Source organism: Struthio camelus, chromosome 19, assembly GCF_040807025.1.
Source record: "Struthio camelus isolate bStrCam1 chromosome 19, bStrCam1.hap1, whole genome shotgun sequence".
NCBI lineage: Eukaryota > Metazoa > Chordata > Aves > Struthioniformes > Struthionidae > Struthio > Struthio camelus.
In genome coordinates, this window is record NC_090960.1 from 7,853,689 (window position 1) to 7,871,560 (window position 17,872).

Below are 17,872 nucleotides of genomic sequence, written 5' to 3' on the forward strand. Positions count from 1 at the left end.
GCCGCATCGGGGTGCCCCACGACCTCCTGGGCTCGTGGTCGGAGCGGTGTCAAGCCGGTCAGTGCCTGTGCGCGCTCAGGGCTGGGGGATCGCCAGCGAGACTGAGAACTAACTCGCTGCTAAGCACTGCTCAAGCAGCGCCGAGGATCTGGCTCCATGCTTTCAGCTCGATGATTGAGACGATCTGGCAGCAGGAAAACTCTCTCTTCCTGGGGCTGCCTTCCAAACACAGCCTGGCCGTGGCTTATTGATACCTTCAGCAGTGGGAAGAAAGAAGCGCCAGTTTTGCTGTGAGTAAATAGAGAAGGATCCGTGCGCCCTTGAGCGGGGCACTGGGAGCCGGGAGCTCCTTGCAGAGCCGTGTGGGGACCCTTTACAGCTGCAGCCCAACTGTGTCGGCCAGGGCAGGCAGGGAGGAGGCGCAGAGCAGGAGATATGGGGTGGGGGGATGTGATGGAGGGGGCTGCAAGGGGACAGCCTGGCTGTGCGGAAACCGCTCCTGGCTTTGCTTTCACGGAGGGGTGGCTGGTGCTCCCTGGAGCCGCTAGAGCCCCTGAGGAGGAGGGACAACAGCCAGCCGTGCGCCCTGAGCCCCACCGCGGGGAGCGCGGGTGGTGGGACGGGGCAGCTCGGGGGGGGGGGGGTGGCTGCGCCCCGCTCCAGCGCTGCTCGCAACACCGCTGCGAAGCAAAATCCTGGGCAGGGCGCGGCGAGGGAGACCTCGGCCCGCTGCCCCCCGGCGAGCACGTCCCTCCCAGCCCCCGGGCAGGACCGGCCCCCCCGCCCCCCTCCCCGCGCCGTGCCGGGCGCCCTGCGAGCGGCGGCGCAGAGGAGCCGGGCCGGGCCGGGCCGGGCCGGGCCGGGCAGCGCTCCGCCGGGCCGGGCCGGGCCGGGGGCGGTGCCGGGCGCTGTCCGCGGTGCTGCAGGGAGCCGCCGCCCCCCCGCGGCCCGCAGCCGCCGGCGGGCAGAGCCGGCCCGTGCAGCCCGGCCATGGAGGCCGGCGGCGGCCCGGGGGGGCCCGGCTACAACGAGACTCTGCTGCACAAGGTAGGGGGCGAGCGGCGGCCGGGGCCGGGGTCCTGCTTGAACTTCCCCGCAAACTCCTTCCCGCTCGCGAGTGGGGGGCTCCTGTCGCTCCTCCTGTGCCGGCGGGGTCGATCCCGCTCCCCGCAGCAAGCCCGGGGCTGCGGCTTTTCCCCAGCGGCTGCCGGGGCTGGAACCCCGGTCCCGGTTCCCCCCCGGCCCCGGCCCGGGCACCCCGCAGGGCTCGGCCCCGGCCCCGGCCCCGGTCCCCCCCCGTCCCCGGCCCGGGCACCCCGCAGGGCTCGGCCCCGGCCCCGGTTCCCCCCCGGCCCCGGCCCGGGCACCCCGCAGGGCTCGGCCCCGGTCCCGGTTCCCCCCCGGCCCCGGCCCGGGCACCCCGCAGGGCTCGGCCCCGGCCCCGGTTCCCCCCCGGCCCCGGCCCGGGCACCCCGCAGGGCTCGGCCCCGGTCCCGGTTCCCCCCCGGCCCCCGCCCGGGCACCCCGCAGGGCTCGGCCCCGGCTTCCGGTGCCTCTGCGGGTAACAGCGGGGGAGGCGGGCGGCAGGACCGGGCGCGTTTGCAAACCCCGGAGGGCCGGGAAGGGGCCAGCCCCGCGGCGCAGCCCGCTGCCGCTGCCCGGTGCACGCTCCGTGGAGGGCCAGCCCGGGGGTCGGGGCTAGCTGCACCCAGGGGCTCCGGGTGCCAGCGCCAGCCTGAGGACCCGGGACTTCCCTTCCGCGAAATAGCGGTGCCCCAACAGACATCCCTCCCTGCCCTCCTTAAATCTTCTTCTTCTGTGGGATCCCCTGGACTGCGTTTTGTAAACTGCACGTTGCGCAGAGGGTGGCCGTGGGCTGCTGCTGTCCTGGGCGGCTCAGGAGAGCCTGGGCTCTGCAGCCCCAGGCTGGAGGCTCTCTTGGAGCAGAGCATTCATCCCTGCGGTCAAACGCTGCCTTGCAACTGCCAGAGACATGCTGGAGATGCTGATCTCTGCCAGATCCACCCACCGATCCTTCTTGCTGTCCCGACACTGCTTTGCTGCAGTCTCGAGTGTGACTGTGCAGGGACAAACACCCTTGGGGAGCAGGGGAGAAAGCAGGAAGGGCCAGGGCAGGGGAAAGGGATGGAGCTGAGTCAATCGCTCTCCTTGCAAATCTCAGTCTATTTTACACCCTGAGATTCCCCTGCTCTAGGGAACAGCCCCAGTCTACCCAGGGCAATGTGCCCAGCCCTTGATTAGCAGAGAAATGCCAATTACTAGCAACTTGTATTTTCCTTGTACACTAAATATGGAGGACATCTCCAGGGATGACTCAAGAAACTTTGATTCTTTGCAGTCTTAACTCTCTCTTCTCTAGAGATGGCTACAGTTAAGGAACAACATTGGTGGGAATGAGTTTCCAGGCAGAATAGCTACTCAGGCATATAACCATCCCAGTCCCGTGTTCTCTGCCATTTCCCTTGATATTTTGCTGCTGTTTCTGGGAGGGCTTTTTCATGCAGAAACAAGCTTGCTCTCACTCCAGGGACATGAGGCAGCAAATAACTCACCAGACCTTGCTTCTGACTGAGGAATCACATTTCAGACCTGCTGAGAAACCCCGAGAGAACCTAATGTGGAGGCAGAGGTTAGGTGATTCCTGGTTGGTGGCTAAACCCAGGCCTGGGGAGGAAATCAGCCAGGAGCAAATCAAAATGGGAACAGCAGAAGTTTGCTTGCGGCAGTTCCACAAAAGTTTCACTTGGTGCAAAATGAAAAATTCTGTTTTCAGGTGATTTAACCCTTTATCAAGTCTTTTTTTTCCTCCTGTTGGAAGTCTGGATCCGTTTAGCTGGAATATGCTATGAGCTGGGGGAAGGAGGCACCTGTGGGCTTGGGCACAGCAAAACAATGCCTGGGCTGGCGGGTCAGCACCGAGATCTTGCTGCGGCACAGGAGCGGTCAAAGCTGCATCTGAGCGGCCCTGGGGAGCAGTTTCGGAGCACAGGAGGGAGAGCTCAATTATGCATATAGAGCAGGTAAAAATAGGTCTGGGCAAAGCGTTCCTGAGAGACCAGGAGAGCAGGACTGTGAGGGGCCAAAAGGCAGCTGTGGCTCTGCTCTAAGAAATCTGAGTGCAGCATCTTGGCTGAGCTCTGTAAGCAGATGTGTTTAGGTGCATGTACACAATTTCCACAATTTTATGACAAATCCTGCTGGCCTTGGAGCACATCTTTGGGTCTGGGGATTCAGCAGCTCTTGGAGACCAGGTTGTGGAGGGTGACCTATCTCCTGCTCATGCTCCTCTGCCAGGACTTTATGCTGTCAGACTCCTAGCTGAATTTCAGCTAGATTCATAATTTCCTAAATTTCAGCTGTGATCCAGTCATCACATGCTAAAGCTCAAAAATGAACTGGAAACGTAACCTCAACCCACACACACTGCCCCAGATCTCCTGCCGCTTGGCTGGCATGGGAAACGCAACGATTGCCTGCCTAAGCTGCCTTGACAGCTGTGCAAAACCACTCTTCCCTAGCCGCATTAGTGCAAATATCTTCCTGTTCCTTGCCCACGAGCTGCCAATGCAGGCCAGGGAGATCTGAGTGTATGAACAGTCTGTATCACTGCTTGCTTCACCCTTGCTGCCTCGTTGCTCAGCCTCGTCTCTGCAGCCCGTGCCAAGTCGGCAGTGATTTTCGAGAGAGGCTGTTTGTCTAGGTCTGAATTAGCTAAAGCCCCTGGTCATAGTGTCGGGGAGGGATATTTGCTCTTTTGCTAACCTAGAGCTGGCAGATGGGTCTGCTCAGGTGTTTTTGGCAAACTGTGCCCGCTTTTCTGCTTGGGCCATCAAGAAGCAGGCGAGCTGTTGGCCCCGGGGATGCGGGGTGAGCGATACTGTGAAGTTACTTCCTCCTATGCAGTGCACAGCGATGGCTTTCTCACTCTCAAACTGCTGGACAAGTCTCCCAGTTTTGGTCCCAAGCATGTCTTAATGAGGCAGTTTTATTCTGGATCCAAAGAATCATTTCCTTCGGCTGGAAACAGAAATTGCTTTGATTCTCCAGCTGTGCTGGGGACCAAGAACGATGCTTTGGGGCTGTCATCAAGTGCCTTTCCTTGCCTGGGCTAGGTTTCCCTCCAGACCGGGGGGCGTGTGAACACTGTCCCAGGGCCAGGCCCCGAGCACACTGCACAGCGGTGTGTGTGCGTGTGCGTGCGTGTGTGTGCATGTCGGCAAAGCACCGCTCCATGAGGGAAGTAACCGCTGAAAGGAGCCTCTTAACGCGGTGGGCTGGAGCTTTCCAGGCAGAAGAAAACCCCAGTGAAAACAACTCGGGAAACAATACGCTGCTCGTCTTGTGGTGGGGGGGCGCGTGGGAAGAGGATGCTGGAAAGATGCAGGGTGGATACGGAGCTTTGTAGCTGGAAGTCTTTTCCTATCGCGACTCAGGCGTGCCCAGCCGGAGGTTTCGGTGGCTGGTTAGCCACATCCATTCCAGGGTTTGAGGGTTTTTATTTATTATTTTTTTTGGTAGCCAGAAGGGCCACAGTGGTTTCCACTGTGCTATACATGCAGGTCTGTGAGCTTTTCCCGAAGTGGTGACCAAGGTGTTGACGTTACTGCCCCTGTGGCCTTCCTGCCTTGGGGCAGCAGCACCCACATCCCTGCTTCCTCGCCGGGGAGCACCCCGGCGCGGGGCTCCGGGCAGAGCCGTGGCAGGGAGGGCTGCGGCTCTTCTCTGGACTCTTTCAGGCCAAATTCACTATAATTATTAAGTAATGAAGCGATTCATGAGTTGCCTCTTTTATAAATCCCAATTAAATTATTGATGGGGGAGTCAGCCTTTTATACAACTTCTCTGTAAATCCTGGGCTCTGGAGGCTTGTCGGTGCTCGTTCCAGCTAGCTTTTCCCCCTCCATAATTAATGCCGTTTTCTTCATTGACTCCTCCCGAAGAAAGTGCTGCAGGTTGCAGCTGCTTTCGTTGCAGCTCGGCACATGCAGCCTTTCACCTGGGAATGGTCTCTACCACTAAAAAAAGCGGTGCCGGGTTGCTGTGAGCCCCACGCAGGCGCTCCCAGCCTGGGAGGCTGCTCTTAATGTACAAGTGACCTGGAAAAAAGCCTGACGTATAGTTAGGAAGAGTGAGCAAATTCCCGGGAGCAGAGCTGGCTGCATTTATTAGCATGTGTGTGTGTGTGCAGCTGTGCATCTCGCCGAGGTGTTGGGCTTCAGCCTCCCAACCGCTAAGCTCAGCAGGTTGGGAATTTTCCTCAGTGATGTATGGGGTTTGGGTTTTTTTCCAAAGGAAAACGCTGATTCATTGAAGCAAACATCTCACTGAAGCGTATCGGCTTTAGCAGGCCCCAGGCAGGTTATGGTGCAGCGATTTATGCAAGGCAGGATGCTGGTCTCCTGCCAGTCCACGCTCCTGCTCTAGCCGTGCTCCTCAGGCTTGCTGGCCTTTTGGTTTCAGCCTGTTCCTTTAGGGTTTGCAGGGCAGCACGAGCTGCAGCATCTGGGTACTGCCACGTGCCCGGGGTTGGCTCCTGGATGCCCCGAGGCAGAGCACCAGGCTGGGTCTCGCTTCCCGGAGGCTGTTCGGGCACTTCGTTAAACATGTCCCTACAAGCTCATCTGAGCTGCGCTTCAAACCAGGCTCTGCACAGTGCCTAAAGCTGTGTTTTCTCTCGGCTGGGATGAATTTCCCCTCCAGGGCACCTCTTGCACAGGCCAAGGGCAGCCCTAGAGGTGCAGCCTAGAGGATGTGATGACAGAGGGAGCAGCTGCCGTGGGGCTGGTTCAAGGCTTGCCGGGGCTGTGGGCAACGGCAGCGCTGGTGACCCCGACAGACGGGGCCAAAAGCACTTCTGGGAGCAAGGCATCAGTTAGCGGAGCGTTTATTTTGCCTCGTGTCCCTCGTTTCAAAGCGTCTGAAAGTGGAAGTGTTTGCACCCATGGCTTTGCAAACAAAACCCCAGCCAGATACCAGCGGGGAGGGGAGTGTTTCTGATTTGCACCCTCATGAGGGCTGAGATCTGGAGAATTTGGAGGTCTGGAGCAACAACGGTGGGCACGGAGCAGAAAGGGAGCTGCTGGGGCGGCGACAGCAGCACGCTCGCTCTGACAGCGCTGCTCCCGTGGCTGCATGAGAGCAGCAGGGCTTTGCAGCAGTTGCTGAGGGACAGAAAGCGGAGGGGCCCTGTGGCCGCTGTGTCACGGTACTTCCAACAGCGTGCCCGGCCGGCCGGCCGAGCTGCGAATGAGCTGCATTAATGCACCGTGAAGACAGCACGTTGGCCCAGAAAGGCTCATTGGATTAATAATGTATCAGAGCGCAGTGGCATTGTCTGTGTGCATCAGCTGCAAGAGATGCTTCCTTTATTAAATAATTTTGGACTTATTCCAGAGCCACCAGATTCCTCTCAAACAGGCTTTGGCTCAGAGTTGTGAAGGCCAAGACTGCCTCTCCCCGGCAAAACGCCCCCCGTTGCTCAGCGCAGCCTGCCTGGAGCATCTCTCCTTCTTGGCAGCAATTTGGTTTCTTTTCTGTCTTTGTGTGCTCGAGAGAGGCCTTCAGCCGCTGGCTTCAGTCGGAGGGCTCAAGTCACGCAGCTGCTTCCCGCTCCCTCTCCGGGGCCGACGCGCGGTGGGGCTCAGCCCTGGGCGCTTCTTACAGCGACCTGCTCAGAAGGGGGAAATGCCTCCCCTGGGCAGGTGGCAGGACCAAAGGTGACAGCGAAGGACAGGGCGCAGCGGGACGAGCCATCTGGCCCCTGCGCGGGCCGCCAGCAGCCTGCGGTAACAATCTGCTCCCGAGCAGAGGGACGAGTGGCAGGGCGGGCCAGGAGCAGGCTGTCCCCCCTGCACCCAGCAGAGCCCCCTTTGCCTCCCCTCCGCGGCCGCGCCGAGCCCCGGCAGCAGCTCGCGGGCTGACGCCTCTCTCCTTGGTTCCTCGCAGACCATCCTGGTTGGAGACAGCGGAGTGGGGAAGACGTCTCTGCTCGTCCAGTTTGACCAGGGCAAGTTTATTCCGGGCTCCTTCTCTGCCACCGTGGGCATCGGATTTACAGTAAGAGCCAAATCCTTGGTTACTGGGCCCGCAGCTCCGTGCGGTTTCCCGGCCAGAGCGTGCATATATAACCTATAAATTCCCCGGCTCGGTCTGCGGCACAGCGACAAGACTGGAAATACAGGTTCCAGTCTCTGCGTCCGCCGAGGGGTGCGGGAGCGCATCGCCGGGCCGGCGGCTGGGCCTCGTCGGGTGGGGGGGGCCGAAGGCTCCCGTCCGAGAAGCCGTCAGTGGTGCCCGTGATGCTGCGGCCCCCAGGCCACGTACCAGCGCGGGACGTAGCGGGGCGAGTTTTGGGGTATCGCGGCGCTCCCTGGCTCTCCCACGCCACCGCCGCCCTGCGGGACCTCTCTTGGGCTTTTTCCAGGCCAAGTGTGAACGGAGCCGGGCCCCGGGGGTGCGCGGGATGCTGGGGCGGCCTCAGCACCCAGGGAGGTCGCCGGGCGCTGCCGGCGCGCGGGCCGGAAGGAGGAGCAGGGCCGAGCGTCTGCCGCGAGCGGGGGCGAGCGGAGGCAGGCGACCGCAGGCGGCCCGGTTCGCTTGCAGGCGCTGGGTGCATCAGCTTGCCTCAGCTCTGCGTTTCCGGCGAACGACAGCCGACACTTCTCCTTTCTTGTTTTGTCGGTGCTTCTCTGCGACTCGGGGCAAAAAGCGCATCGGGGCCCAACTCAGCTGCCATTTCCCGGCACGGCTCCCCCGGCCCGGGATAACGGGGAGCGACGGGTGCAAACGCGTTCCTGCTGCAAGCCCACCCGCCTGCCCGCGGCGCGGGGGGCGTTTCGGCCGTGGGCCGAGCGGGGAGCGGGGGCAGCCCCCGACGGCGTGAGCGGGAGCCCGGAGGGACGCGCCAGGGCTCTCGCCCAGCGCCGGCGCTTTGCCCCCGACGGCCTTGGCAGGGGCGACGCGATGCCGGGGCGACCCTTCGGCCCAGCCAAGCCCCTCCGGCAAGCCACAGCGCCCCTGGGGCCCCACCGACGGGCGGGGAGCTTCCCAGGCTGGGCCTCCCCTTCCCCAGGGCCGGGGCCAGCCCGCGGGAGGGAGGCGGCGTTGGCCGAGCAGGAGGAGGAGGAGGAGGAGGAGGAGGAGGAAGGCGGGCCGGGTGGGGCCGCGGTTCCCGCTGGCCCCGCGGCGCCGGCGCTCGGCGCCTCCGCTCCGCCGCACCATGAGCGGCCCCTGCGCGGCGGCGAGAAGCGGGAGCCCCCCGACGGCTACCGGGGACCCCCCGACGGGTACCCAAGAGCTCCCGGCTCCCCCCGGGCTCCCCCCGACGGGTACCCAGGACCCGCCGGCGAGCCCCGAGCTCCCTCCGACGGGTACCGGGGACCCCCCGACGGGTACTCAGGACCCCCCGGCGAGCGCCGGGCGCCCCCCGACGGATAGCCGGGAGCCCCGGGCAGGCCCCGCGGCCCCACCGGGCCCTCACCGCTGCGCCCCGTCGCTGCCGGAGGACTACGAGCTGGCCGGCAAGGTGGGAGGCATCGTGGGGTGCCCTCGGGGCTTGCGGGGGGGAGGCTGGGGCTCGATCCCGGCCTAGGGGGCACCCAGGAAGCGGCGGCGCCCGGAGGAGCCTGGCCGGAGCCAGGGCTGGGGTGGGGGCCGGGGGGGTGGAGGGGATCCCTGCCCCGGGGGGGGGGTTCCTTGCCCTGGGAAGGGGGGGATCCTTCTCCCAAGGGAGATGGAGATGGGGGGTGCTTGCCCTAGCGGAAATGGGGGTGGGAGTGCCAGCCCGGACAGATCTGGGGGTCCTGGAGGGGCCTGGGAGGATCCCTGCCCCCGTAGGGTCCTTGCCCTGGGAAAGGTGGGATCGCTGCCCTGGGGGAGCTGGGGATGGGGATGGGGGTCCCTGCCCTGGGAGCCTGGCTGCAGAAGCAGGAGTTCCTGGGTCTTGGCTCGATGGGCGGTGGGAGCCCCCCTGGGAAAGGCAGCCCGTACTCTTCCCCTGGCCCCGGCGTCTCCCACCGGCCGCAGCAGCGGTGCCCCCCTCGCTCGGAGGGCCGGGCAGGGGTGGCAGCCCGAGGGCACCGCTGGCACGCAGGCGTGCGCCCCCGAGCCGAGCCAGCCCAGGGCGCCGCGTGCGCCCCACGGCCCCCTCTGCTTCCCAGCGCGGCCCGTCCAATGCCTGGCGGCGGGGGAGAAGCGCGGTGGAAACCTGCCCTCCCCGAGCCGGCCCCGGCCCCCGCAGCAGAGCTCGGCCGAGGTTTATCCCCAGGGAAGCGCTTCCCTCCTCCCTGCCGACTGGGCCGACTCCTATCCCAGAGATATTTAGGTGCTCAACACGCAGGACCCAGCCCGACCCCGCCGCTAGCAGGGTTTGCTGCCTCTTTGCACCGCTTCCCAGCGCGGTCCCGTGCGCTTTCAGATTTTCTAACTGCTTTCATTCCTTCAGCTCTCCCGTCTTCATCCTCTTCTCTCTGGCTCCTTTCAAGGGCTGGCAGTGGAGGGGGATCCTTGTCTTTAAGAAGGAAAAACAGTTGCCAGCTTGATCTTAACTGAGCTGGAGGCCAACCTGAGCATAGCTCCCAAACCTCGCCTCCAGCCAGGGCTAGACGGTAGCGTCCCGGGGAGGGATCGCACCAGCCAGGGGAACTTGTGAGCGGGAAGAGCGTTTTCGGGCCCCGAGCTTTGTGCTGGCAGCAGATTTGCTGGCCGGCGGGGCAGTTTCTGTGCTATCCTTGCTGATCTCTGCTGAGGGCAAGAGGGCTCGCTACGGAGGTGCCGGAGGAGCCGGGCAGCCCGGGCTCAGGCCTGTTTGCTTTGCAGGAGTGGAAAACGCACCGTGTTTGCTTTGGTGACTGCCACAGGCAGGGCCTGGGGAAGGACGGGGCAGGAGCCCCGGAGGCGGCGGGGTTTGCTCACGCAGCGGCCGGGCCGGGCCAGCGTGCCGGGCGCCTCGGGCTGGGCGATGGCCCATGCGAGGTCGGCGTGACGTGGCCGGGGACGTAGGTCGGCTCTCCGGGAGATCTCCTGGGTTGGGGCTGCGTGGGGCAGAAAGCTGGCTCACCTCTCTGCACCGCCACCCCCGGGGTCAGGAGGCATCTCCTACCTGCTGCGGGACCTTCCTTCTCCCTCGCCCTTCCCACCTTCTCCCTTTTCTCGCTCTTTCTCCCTCTCCGGTTGCTGCAAGCTTCTCCCCTTCCCTCTTGGCTGCTTGCTGGGCTGCCCGCCCCACCTCGCGCGGGGCCAGCTCCCGCGGGGCTCCCCAGCCCCGGCGGGACGGGCGGGCGCGGGGCTGCCGGGGGGACGCGCAGGCGCTGCCGTCCGCCGACGCCGGTGCCCTGCGCCCGCCTTGCAGGTGATGTTACTGGGAGACTCGGGCGTGGGCAAAACCTGCTTCCTGATCCAGTTCAAGGACGGGGCCTTCCTCTCCGGGACGTTCATAGCCACCGTGGGCATAGATTTCCGGGTGAGACCGCCGCGGCTCGAAGGGGTGTCTCCAGCCTCTCGGCCCCAAATGCCTTGGTGGCACAGGCAGCCCGGGTGGCTCGGTGCCCCGGCCCCACCGCGCTGCCGTCGGGGACGTGCCACCGAACGCGGGCCAAGCGACCGCGAGGACGAAACTCCGACGGTCGCTTGGCGCAAGCCTGGCCCGTCCCTGGGCCAGCCGGGCCGGCAGTCACAGCTGGAAGCCTCTTTCCTTTCAATCAGCCGAAAGGCTCGGTTTAGCGGGTCCTGCCCACCTGAGCGGGAAGCCGGTCTAGGCAAACCAGGCTTGTTCAGGTCATAAAATCCCATTGAAATCCCCCTGCTGCTCTCTGTTTACCAAATTTTGGCTGAATTGTCTCACTGGGGGATATATTGGTTAAACAAACTGGCTGCTAACAGGAAGAGCTGTTTGCATCATAAATTACAAGAGCGTTTCAGCAGGCTTAAAATCATCGAGGGGGATCAGTCCCTGGGCAGCGCTGTAGCCGTGGGCTAGCTAACGCGTGCTGCGCGCTGTCGTCTGCAGGGGACGGCGCTGCCTTTCGAGCCGGAGCTGCAGCTTTTTGGGTTTTCTGGCCGTCTCTGCTGCCTACGCTGCTTCGTGCTTGCAGGGAGGAACTGGGAGACGAGTGAGGGGTGCTGTGCAGCTGGGGCTCGGGGGCAGAGGGATGCGGGTTCGTTTTGGAGAGGACCCGTATCAGGTTCTTCCAATAAACTCATGAAAGAAGGAAAACTTGCCACTTCCCACTGGCTTGGTTCCCACCGGCTCAACGTCAGCGGCCGCGGGAGCGTTTTCAGCTCGTCCATAGCCGCTCTGCTTAGGGCAAATGTCCCATAAACCAGCTTGCCTCTTTCTCATAGGAGGTAATTTCCAGAGTATCCTAAGACACTTTTTTGTTCTATTCAGACCGTTTTCTGAGTTAACGCTCACGTTTCACGTGGGCTGAATTTCTATTTCAAATCGTTCCAGACAAGCAAACTGTTTATACAGGTCTTCTGCTTCCAGAACAGTTCCAAGCTCCAAGCATCGTTATTTAAAAGTCTTAAACTACCCCTAAGTAGCTCGTGCTTTTCTCGTTATTGGCCACTGGAGGGAAGTCCCAGTGTTTCGCAGTCTGGCGCAGCGATTGCTTAACCCTCCTCAGATGACCGCGTCCCCTGCTAACGCCCGCAGCTTGCCGATGCCGAATGCCTTTTCGCGCCCCCAGCCCGGCTGCAGAATCGGATGGCCCCGATGTGCGGGACACAAACCGCCCTGCAGTTCCCACGACCGGGGGGATTTCCTCACTGAGTGCTGTATGTGCTACTCAAAACCCTATATCGTAGCGTTTGCAACTGCACTTGTTAAGAGAAGTGTCTCATTTCAAGCCTGTAAGGGACAAACAAGGCTTGCGCTGCGGAGAGGGAACGTGAGCTGGACAAGCGGCATCTCCCGGAGGTGTCACCAAGGCAGCTCTTAGCATCCGAAGGCCTTAAATTGCTGAAGGTGGCCAAAACTGTCAGTGCAGCTGTTGGCGCCTTCGGCGCAGGCTTGGCCCGGGGGTCTCCGTGCAGAGGGGGGGCCTCTTTGCTGACCTAGTGTCTGTTGCCTCTCCCAGCTTGCGCTGAAGCCCGGGATTGGGTGCTTTATCCTGGGGGCAGATCCCTGTCGTCAGTGCTAGACATACTGCTTTATAAGCAAAATGGAAAGAGAGCGGGAAGCTTTTCTCTCTCGTCGGTGCTCAAAGCTGCCTCCCAAGGGCTGCTTGCACCCAGCTCCTCGGGCGCCTGAGGTTTGTCCACGGGGAGCACAAAGCAGAAATCCTGCCGCGTTACCTGCTGGGCTTCAGCGCTTCTCTTGGCACCTTTGCCAAGTGCCTGGGCTGGAAAACCAGCTACGGACTCCTCCTAACATCCAGCAAAGGCACAAGGGAGCTTTATGCTGGGCAAGCATCACAAAAGCACGCAAGGATTTTATTAGTAAACACGCATTTGCACCTAACTGATGCAAGAGCTCCCCACTTCCCCCAGGTCAGCTGCGCTTCCCGGCTGCACGGGGCAGGGGCTGGCACGAGAGCGGGGCCTCGGTCTCCCAAGCGGGCGCCCAGGGCGCGCTTCCCACTTACGAGCGCCGTTTCCTCCTCTTCCGCAGAACAAAGTGGTGACCGTGGACGGCGTGAGAGTGAAGTTGCAGGTGAGTTCGGGAGCGGGCGAGTCGTTCGTAGCCAAGCTGCCAAAAAACCAGCCTCTTCCCCAGGGAACAGGGAGGCGCGGGGCCGTCCCGGCCGGCCGGGGGCTTCCCTTCGCCTTCCTCCCGGGGCCGTTTCTCGGCAGATCTGGGACACGGCGGGGCAGGAGCGCTTCCGCAGCGTGACCCACGCCTACTACAGAGACGCCCAAGGTGGGTCTGGGTCTGGGTCTGGGTCTGGGTCTGGCCGGCGGCAGGCGGGAGCGTCTGCCTTGGCCCGAGCGCTCGCGGCAATTCCCGCTGCCTCTCTCCCCCTCCAGCCTTGCTCCTGCTCTACGATATCACCAGCAAGCTCTCCTTCGACAACATCCGCGTGAGTACCCCGTGCTCTCCGGGAGCCCTGGGTGGGCTCGGAGCACGTTTCTCCCAGGGCATCGGGAACCTCTGTTCCCCACAGCTTTTTGGGGCAGTTTTCCACCTGTTGTGCACGCTTGCACCCGCTGCCTCTTCCAGCCTGGAGCTTGCCCCGGGGGCATCTGGCTGCACGGCTGCACGAGTTTTGTTGCAGGGCACGGGCAGTGGCTGGAGGGGGGAAAACACAGTTCAGGCTGAATTTGAATTATTTGGACTGTGATTCTGAAATAGTTTCCATGCAAAGATGCCATTTGCCCGGTTCTGGGGTGCGCTAGGAAGGCTGAGAGGGGAGGGACGGCTGGCTGCCGCTCGCCCCGACGCAGCCCGGCCTCCCCCGGCAGGCCTGGCTCTCGGAGATCCACGAGTACGCCCAGAAGGACGTGGTCATCATGCTGCTGGGCAATAAGGTGCGTGCGGTGCCCGGGCCCCCTCCTTCACCCGGGGGTGCTCTGTGCTGTCCCCGCCCCGTCCCCGCGACCGCAGGGTGACGGGGCTCGGGTGCACCCTGCCTTCGCCCGCGTCGGCCCGTGCTGCTTTCCAGGCTCGCCAGGCCCAGATGTGCCCCAGAGGTTTGGGGGGCTGGGGGAGGGTGGTGTCCCCGGCTGCCAGTGGGGGGCAGCACGAGGCCAAGGTGCCTCTAGGTGCTGGACTGTCCCTGTGTCCGGGTGCTACGGGATGTCCCTGGGTGCTGGATTCTCCCCTGCTCCTGGATGTCCAACCAGGTCCTGGATGACCCCCCCAGATCCTGGATGCCCCCATGTCCCCAGTGCCCAGCTGCCCCCAGGCCCCAGGTTCTGCCCCAAGGTCCCTGATGCCCCCAGTCCCTGCTGTCCCCAGGTGCCAGCTGTCGCTCCGGGTCCTGGATGCCCCCACGTCCCTGGTGCCCAACTGGGTACCAGAGGCATCCCAGGCCCCAGGTTCTCCCCCAAGGTCCCCGAAGCCCCCGGGTGCCAGCTGTCCCTGCAGGTCCTGGATGCTGCTGGCTCACAGATGCCCAGTGGGACCCTGGATTCTCCCCTGGGCACGGCTGTTCCCGGGTGCCCCCCGTTACTGGAAGCCCCCATGCACCCAGTGCCACCAGGCTGCTGGGTGCCCCCGGGTGCCGGTGCCAGGCGGTGACACTTTCCCTCCGTCGGCAGGCGGACGTGAGCGGCGAGAGGGCCGTCAGGACAGAGGATGGAGCCTCGCTGGCCAGGGTGAGCCATGCCCGGGTCTCGCTGCCGTCCCGCGCGCCCGTGCCTGACACGGCGGCAGCCTTGGGACGGACGGGCGGACGGGACCCTTGTGCCCCCGCAGTGCTCCCACCGCCCCGAGCCTCCCCCTCCCCAGCTCGCCGCCTCTCCCACCTCCCTTCGGGTTCCCGCGCCGGCCGGCGCTGCCCAGAGCCCGCCGGGGCCGGCCGAGGGAGCAGGGCGTCCCCGCGCCGGCGCTGACGGCGCCCTGCCACCCCGGCCAGGAGTACGGGGTGCCTTTCATGGAGACGAGCGCCAAGACGGGCATGAACGTGGAGCTGGCGTTTCTGGCCGTGGCCAGGTGAGCGAGCGGGAGGAGAGGGGGTGCCCCGGCGTCGGGGTGCAGCCCGCCAGCCTCGGGGCTGCGCCGAGAGCTGCCGCGCGCCCCGCAGAGCCTGCGGGCGCGGGGTGATGCGGCCCCCGTCGCCCGCCCCAGGGAGCTCAAGCAGCGAGCGGTGCAGGAGCCGGCCGAGCCCCGCTTCCAGATCCACGACTACATCGAGTCGCAGAAGAAGAAATCCAGCTGCTGCTCCTTCGCCTGAGAGGGATGGTGCCCGGGGGGGACGGGGAGGGACCCGGCCGGCCCCGGAGGCAGCGGCGGCCGGAGCCCTGCCCTCGAGTCCTGCAGGAAGCCACATGCGGAGGGTCCCGACGGGGACGGGACACAACTGCGCGTGCACGCAGAGCTGTCACCCTGGCTGGGGACCGCTGCCGCAGCGGTACGTCTGGTGGGGCCGGCAAGGCCGGCGGCCAGATCCTGCTGCCCCGCCGGGGCCGAGCCTGGGGCTCCCCGCGGGCCGCGGGCGACGGCCAGCCGCGGGGGCGAGGGGGACCCCACGCCTCCTGGGGGTCTTCTCGCTCGCTCAGCAAGGGCTGAGCCTGGCTTTCCGCCTCACGCTGCCTCCGTGCCTCTGCCTCCCCTGCGGCCGACTCTGCTCCCGGCGTTGATGTCGTGAACGGCCTGAGCCGCCGCCGCCTGGTTCCCGGGCCCTGCTGGGCTCCGGCTTGCCCCCAGGCAGGCTCTGGCCCTGGCTTTTCGCTGCTGCCCGGGTGTTTCAGGAGAGCAAACGCAGCCCTACTTCGCCTTGCTCCCGCTCTGGCGGGCGAGCGGCCCGGAGGGGACGTGCGAGAGGGGCGGCCGTGCGGGTCGGGGCTCGAGGAATTGCTTCTGGGCAGCAGCTTACGGCCACCGGGGAGGCTGCCGGGGCAGAGACGACCTGGCTCCCGCCGAAGGAGAGCCCGGCCCTGTCGCAGGCCACCGCAGGGCACGTCACCTTGTGCGTAGCCCTTACCTTGCCCGCGAGCTGAGCCGGGAGGACGCCGGCAGCTCGCCAGCCCCGCTCGGCCCCTTCCAGCTCGGTCGCTGCCCTCTCCAGCGTCACAGGGAAGCGGCGGCTCCCTCGCCACCAGGTTCCTCCTCCGCAGGTCTGTTTTGTCCAGGTTTCCTTGCCCCGTGATGTGGGTAAGTCTGCGGGGCCCCTCGTACGTGTGCCTGTACGCGCGCAGGGCTGTGCCGAGCTGCGGCGGCTCGCTCTGTCCTCGTTCCTGGCCCCTTGGCCACGTTGCTGTCCGATCTCGGGCGTTTCCTGCCCCCAGTCTGGTTCAGGTACCTGCCCTCAGGCTTTGCCCAAACTGGCGTGTGGCCTCGCGCTGGCCCTGTTCAGATGAGCAGGAGCTCCCTGTTCCCATGGGGTTTCCCCCGAGCTGGGTCTCTCCTTTGGTCTCGAACGTGCTCTTTCTGGACATAGCCAGGGAGCTGCTGACTGCTGCTTCAGCTCTAGGCTTTGGGACCGAGCAAAGGCGGTAATGGGAGACCTTATAAATTCCCAGCCCAAAATCTTGGTTGAGGTTTCCTCCCATTGCTGTGCACGTAATGCAAATATTTCTTCCTGCCACTGGCAAACAGCAGATTAAACCCACTCTCTAGAGAGCAAGCAGATGCCTAAGATGCTTCAGGCAGCAAGCACTGTTGTGTGCGCTTCGTAGGAGCTGCAGGGGCCCTGGGGGCACGTTGCGGACCCTGCATCGCCTCCCTCTTCCTTCGGCGGACAGCGGCTGCTGACGTCTCCAGCGCGCTGCCTGCCCGCACGCCGCGGTAGCACGGAGGGCAGGACGCGCCTGCGGGGAGAAAAGGGTGCAAGACGCTGATTGCGTGGTTATATAGCTCAAGACCTGCTGCTCAGACCAGAAGCGGAGGGGCTGCCCCGGGTGGGAGTCCTGGCATGACGCGCACCTCCGACCCGTGGGCGTCCTGCCTGGCCCGGCGCCCGCGCTCCCGCCTGCCCTGGCGCCTCCTTTGCCTCCGCGCCGCTCACGGGTCTCTCTCTCTCTCTCTCTCTTTGCAAGTTTACAGAATTAAAGCTCGGTATTTTAGAGGCCTGGCGTCTGCCCGGTTGAGCGCGCGTGAGAAAGCGCTGACCCGGGGCCGCGACGTGGGCGGCTGCCGGGCCGGGGCGGCGCGGGGGCTGCCGCGGAGGCAGGGGCGCCGGGGGGAGCGCCGCGGCCCCTTCCGCCTCGCCGGAGCTTACGCTGCAGATTTCAGGCGGTCCAAAGGTGAGAGGGGAAGAGTAAACACGGCCTGTTAAATTAAAACCGACCTCCTCCCCTGCTGTTCGCATGGTGCGGAGTCCGGCATTCCCCAAATAACTCTCTCTTCCCAGCAATGGCATTGCTGCTGCCTCTTGGCTGATGTCGGCAGAAAAGGCTGCTTAGCTGCAACACAAACAGACGTTGGCTCTTTTCTGCTTTCTGTCCTGCAGCCTGAGCTCTCTGCACGTCACGCAGAGCTGCGAAGAGCCCCGGCAGGAGGACGCAGCTGGGGTGGGAGCGGTGCCGCCGGTATCCTGCCTGCTCGCGGGTGCTGGGGGGGCCTGGCCCCGAAGCGCCTCTGGCTGTTTCCTTTTGTGCTGCATCGCTTCCTTATCTGGGTCCCCGTGCTAAAACCATCCTTGCTAGGACTGGGTTTTGTTTCCTGACTTAGCTAGCGCTCCCGAAGAGCACGTCCCCTCTTTCCCCTCGCGCCCACACGCGTGCGCGCGCGGGGGGCTGCGCTGCTGGCAAACCTCCTTCCGGGGGGGGACGGCTCTGCCTTGCTGGGCTGCTGGCGAGCGCCGCGCGGTGCGCTGCGCTGTTTCTCCGGAGAAGGCTCAACGCTCGATCTGCCTCCTGCCACTGCGTCTCCCAGGGCTGAACGGCCCCGAGCTGACGCTCAGCAGAGCGGAGGAAAGAAATGAGCCCACCCTCGGCTCTTGAACGCAGCCCCAGGACACGCGAGCGTTTGCTTGGCCGGATGCTGGGTTGCAGAGCCGTTGGTGTGACCGGTGCAGCCCTTCCTGAGGTTTCCGAGCCCTTTCCAACACGCTGCGTTGCCCCTCGCAGGGTGCTCCGTGCAAACCCTCGCGGGAGGGACGCTTCTTCGAGCGTGCTGGAGTCCCTCCTGCTTGTTTGCTCGGCTGTAACGCAATTAAAAGTGATTCCCAACTGCTGCGAAGATCTGCAACGAATCTTAATTTTAACCGGGCCCTGAAGTTCGGCAGCGAGACGCTGAAATCACCACCGC

The 17,872-nt window shown here is 64.2% G+C and overlaps 1 protein-coding gene across 10 annotated transcripts; it reads left to right on the plus strand.

Annotated features, from left to right (window-relative positions):
- Window positions 1-957: 957 nt before the first annotated feature.
- RAB37 (RAB37, member RAS oncogene family) lies at window positions 958-16,688 on the plus strand. 10 transcript variants are annotated; one of them, XM_068913214.1, is made up of 10 exons: window positions 958-1,047; window positions 6,967-7,077; window positions 10,370-10,480; window positions 12,632-12,673; window positions 12,814-12,880; window positions 12,988-13,040; window positions 13,423-13,488; window positions 14,221-14,277; window positions 14,538-14,614; window positions 14,750-16,688. In XM_068913214.1, the coding sequence occupies exons 1-10, from the start codon at window positions 991-993 to the stop codon at window positions 14,853-14,855; spliced, it is 747 nt and encodes a 248-aa protein (XP_068769315.1). In that variant the 5' UTR covers window positions 958-990; the 3' UTR covers window positions 14,856-16,688. The 10 variants fall into 10 exon arrangements, 6 of the variants coding, with proteins under 6 accessions (XP_068769315.1, XP_068769317.1, XP_068769316.1 ...); XR_011135412.1 differs by lacking the exons at window positions 958-1,047; window positions 6,967-7,077 and adding an exon at window positions 8,166-8,545 and having other exon boundaries at window positions 14,750-16,521; window positions 16,660-16,688; XR_011135413.1 differs by lacking the exons at window positions 958-1,047; window positions 6,967-7,077 and adding an exon at window positions 8,166-8,545 and having other exon boundaries at window positions 14,750-15,775; window positions 16,660-16,688.
- Window positions 16,689-17,872: the final 1,184 nt, after the last annotated feature.